A 4605-nucleotide genomic window follows, 5' to 3' on the forward strand; every position below is an offset into this window, starting at 1 on the left:
ATACTATAATGGTGCACATATGTCATTGTATATTTGTCCAAACTTATAGAATGTACAACACCAAGCGTGAACTCAGATGTAAACTATGGACTTTGGGTGATAATGACATGTCAATTCAGGTTCAGCAATTATAACAAATGTATAATTCTGGTGGGGGGTGTTGATAATAAGGGAGGTTATGTATGTGTGGAGGCAGGAGGTATCTGAGAAATCTCTGTATCTTTGATTTTGCTGAGAACCTAAAACTGCTCTAAAAAGTAAAGTGTATTTAAAAAAAAATTTTTTTTCAAAAAGACAAGCAGAGAAATTTGGAATATCCATACAATGGAAAACTACTAAACAATAAAAAGGAATGAATGATTGATGGGCACAGTGACATAGATAAATCTCAAAATAATTATGCTGAGTGAAAGCACCCAAACACAAAAGAAGACAGGCCGAATGATTCCATATACAGTAAAACCTTGGATTGCGAGTAACTTGGTTTGCACGTGTTCTGCAAGATGAGCAAACATTTCTAATACATTTTAACTTGGTAAAGGAGCGATGTCTTGCAATACGAGTAGTTTGTTTCTGGAACGAATTATGCTTACAAACGAAGGCATTACTGTATATGAAATTCTAGACAATGCAAATTAAACTATAGTGACGGAAAGCCAACCAGCAGTTGCCTGAGGCCTGAGGCCTGAGTGCCACAGAGAAAGATTAGCAATAGGCAGAAAGAAGCTTGGGGATGATAGGTATGTTTACCATCTTGATTGTGGTTGTTTCATAGATGTACACATAGCTCAAAATGCATCAGATTGTACACTTTTAATATGTGCAGTTTATTATGTGAATTATACCTGAAAAAGCTTTGAAAAATAAAAACGTTACAGGGTTGAAGCTCCACTCTTACCCTCCCTGATACAATTCCCAGGTGACTTCTAGCCTGAATTTGATGCTTCTCATTTCTATGCCTGCTTTATACTTTTAATTCATATGTTGTGTTGATAAACAATATAAGAGCATTGTTTTGCATGTTTGTATCATTTTATAAATGCTATACTTTGTGCATCTTCCTACAACTTGACTTACTTACTCACCATTTTTAAGATTTATCTCTGTGGACTCAAGTAGCTATAGCCCATTTATAGTAACTCCAGCATTTCATTAAGTGACTGTAGGCCAATTTCCTCATTGTCCTGTTGGTAAACATTCAGGCTCCTTACAGTTTTTCCCCTATACAGATGCTGCCACGAAACTTCTTGTACCTGTGAATACATATGAGAGGGGATCTCGAGGGTAATTATACTAGGGTGGACTTGCTGGCTAGTAGGGCTTGTGCCAATGACACCAGCAGGCTTTGAGTGTTTCCTGTTGTTGAACTTTTCATTGGCACATTTTTAGAGGCTGATTGCCAGCTTCTTTGGTTAGCAAAGGGGATGAACTGTTCACACTCCTGTGTTATGAATGAGAGAGAGAGAGAGAGAGAATTATTTGCCCAGAGGTAGCTTGGAATGAAACCACGATGTGAAATATTTTCATGTTCCTTCTTTTGTGCCTCTATTATGCTCTCCTTCACTCAGACCCTTGTAACATTCAACTGCCACAATTAAGTTCCCAGCCACCACAAACTTCTGAGAAGTTGACAGAGCCTTACTCTGAAGCAGAAATTTTAACCTAAGAGCCACCAACACCTTTAACATTTCTTCTGACTCCATGGAGTGCTTTCTAAATTTATAATCCTGGCATTTGGGTTGCACAGTTTTAAAAATTCAGGATTTGCCTCTAAATGCTCTTTAATATTTCATTGACTGTGAGTTCATCAGACTCCCCTGGAGCCTTATGCATTTCTGTATATAAGGTCCCTCTCAGGCTGTTAATGACGAGGGGCAGATTTCTCTCATAAAAACTCATAAAGAAGTAAAAACAGAGCAGTGAGCACAAAGGGGTAGCAGGGTAGGCACTGCCTCAACAATCAGCAGCACTATGCAGTCACAACCTCCCTTTGTCACTAAGCAACAAAAAGCTGACCTCCTGAGATTCTCTTTCCTTAGACAAGCTCAGAAACACAAGAGGAAAGTTTATCTTTTCTGCTCCTTTCCCGAAAAGATGCAAAGTGCTTTAGTGGGCTACTGGGTAAGAGTGCACTTTATAGTTAATCCTGGCCCCTGGCCTTGAGGTAGCACCTAAAATTTGAATGAATCATGAGGGTAAAGTGAGAAGGGTTTCGTTCAGCATCCAGGCTAGTGGAGGGCCCCGAACTGCCCACTCCCCCTCTGCCATCCTGAGGTCACCCTGAAGCCTACTTAGTTTTCCTGACACCATGTCCCCTTCCATGTGTCCTGGTCATGTGCTAACCAGCTGAACTTCTTAGGCCTCTAGCCACCCCATTCATTCCCAGTCCTATGCTTGATTCCCCCAAACTTCTGGAGTTTAACGGCTCGCTAGACTGAGAACATTTTGAGGGCAAAGTCTGTTTTCCTCCATCTGTATATCCCATGCCAGGAATACAGTTAAAGCCCAATAAATACCGTTGAACTAAACTGAATATAAAGCAAGAGAATTTCAATAGATAATAGAAGGATGGACAGTAAAGTTGGATGACCCAAGCCCTCAGTGGGATGANTTTTTTTTCATGTTTTATTCATTTATTTATTTTACGGAGGGCGCAGCTAACAGTGGCCCATATGGGGACTGAACCAGCAACCTTGGCGTTATTAGCACCACACTCTAACCAAATGAGCTAACCGGCCACCCCAGACGTAACTTATTCTTAAGAGGTTTCTTAAACGTGGTTGAAGAAATTCCATGGTTACACCCTTGACCATGTCTAAGGACAACTGGGGCTTGATGTGCTCAGCCTCAGGTTTATGAAGAGGCAGTCAGTCCTTCTTCAGTAGGACACTAGTCTTTCTAAGGAAAATGAAAACTGAAATGCACACGTAAAAAACTTTGCCAGGGCACGGTTCCCTCCCCCTGTCATCCTGCAATTCTATTAAAGGAAGCATGAAAGGAGTGCATGCAAAGAATGCAACTACTTCCTTAGGAAGGGTCCTGACAAGGTGGTAGGCAGAGGAGGAATATGTGGGCTGAAGAGGCTTCCCTCAAGGAGCACAGAGCCCCCCACCAATCTGACCCCGCCTTCAACTCTGAGAATCCTGAGGCCATGGTATGAGGCCCTCCAAGTGCCCCTCTGCGTCTCCGCTCGGTCGCAACAGGTCTCTCCCTCAGACTTTGTGGCCCCTCTGGCCTCGACCAGGCCCCCTCAAACTCCCTGCAGCCGTTCTCTCCCGTCTTGTGTGTCTTCTTTTCTAGCAAGTGACATGTTCTGGGCTCCTAGACTAAATCATTCCGATGGCCTTTCCAGCGGCCTCCTGGGGATTTTCGGTAATAATAAAGACAAATCCCGAAGAGTTTCCCCGGCTTCCTGTTCACCCTGACTTCCCAGGCCAACTCTCTTCTTTGACTCCGTACCAGGGATGGGAGGCGTGGCCTGTGGAATCTGACAGAAACATCTTTCATTGGATAAGCACAGAAGTCACGTCTCCTTGGAAAACCAGCGCGGCCTTCCGTCACAGGGAAAGAAACGGCGGCTAGGAACTACAAGGCAACGCTCACGTGGAGAGGCCTGTGTCCCCGGAAACTGTTCGAGGTCCCCGGGAATCTTGAACCTAACCGTAAGGCCCATTCAGATCCCCAGCTCAACTCTACCTCCCCGCACCCCACTCCCAGCGCCCCTACCCAAACCCCACCTGCCTCAACCTCTGAGGGCGACACGCACCGCACCCGACCTGAGGCGGCCCTCAGTTGGCTTCAAGGTTACTTGGTCTCCTGGAGGCCGCCTAAGCATGCGCGGCCCCGCCCCCAGAGTCTGCTCTGACCAATGGGGATTAAGTCTTGGACCCTGGGCCCGCCCCTGCTGCAACACGTGACTATCAGTTTTAACAGTTATAATGGTTTTAACTGGGGGATTATTGGCCAGCCCTGGTGGCCTACTTGGCTCTGCTCACCACTACACGCCACACCCAGCCCATGTACACATCCTGAGATGTGCCCTCACATCTCCACATCATTCTGCGCATGCACGCCCAACCCGTCACCCTGTAGCCGAGGCAGACCTGCTGAGTGGTTACCAGGCGAATACCCTGCTGTATGTGAACTGTGTGTCCAGGGGTCAGTGCATGGCTGGGGCCTGGGTGGTCCTAAGGCGATCTAGGGGGTGGGTAGCTGGGGCAAGAGGTGTTGTGGTCAGAGGGGGACACACAATTGGGGACCTGGAGGAAAGAGAAAGGAGGGAAAAAAACATTCAAGGTTCCTGGCCTGCTAGATGCTGGGTTAGCCTGATGGGCAGGTTGGGCAGAGGCCAAGGGTGTTGAGCAGGAGGGGTCTATTGAACTCTGCCTCTGATGGTTATGGATGGATTTTAAAGCCATGAAACAAGATGAGATCACCATGGGGCCGGCTGAGTGACTCATTTGGTTAAGAGTTGGCTTAAGAGTGCGAGCTCTGAGCAATAGGGCCGCCGGTTCCATTCCCACATGGGCCAGTGAGGCTGCCCCCGAGTTGAGCTGTCACTGAGCTGCCAACAGGTGGCAGGATGGCCCAGCTGGTGTAACAACA

The 4605-nt window shown here is 46.2% G+C and overlaps 1 protein-coding gene across 1 annotated transcript in view; it reads left to right on the plus strand.

Moving 5' to 3' along the window:
* The first annotated feature begins 2094 nt into the window (after nucleotides 1-2094).
* The window catches only part of CIMIP7 (ciliary microtubule inner protein 7), a 12598-nt gene continuing 10087 nt past the window's right edge, over nucleotides 2095-4605 (plus strand). Inside the window, 1 exon segment of the mRNA XM_019630878.1 lies at nucleotides 2095-2121. Within this exon segment, the coding sequence (XP_019486423.1) occupies nucleotides 2095-2121 (27 nt within the window).

This window comes from Hipposideros armiger, unplaced genomic scaffold, assembly GCF_001890085.2.
Source record: "Hipposideros armiger isolate ML-2016 unplaced genomic scaffold, ASM189008v1 scaffold_18, whole genome shotgun sequence".
In the NCBI taxonomy this organism is placed as follows: domain Eukaryota; kingdom Metazoa; phylum Chordata; class Mammalia; order Chiroptera; family Hipposideridae; genus Hipposideros; species Hipposideros armiger.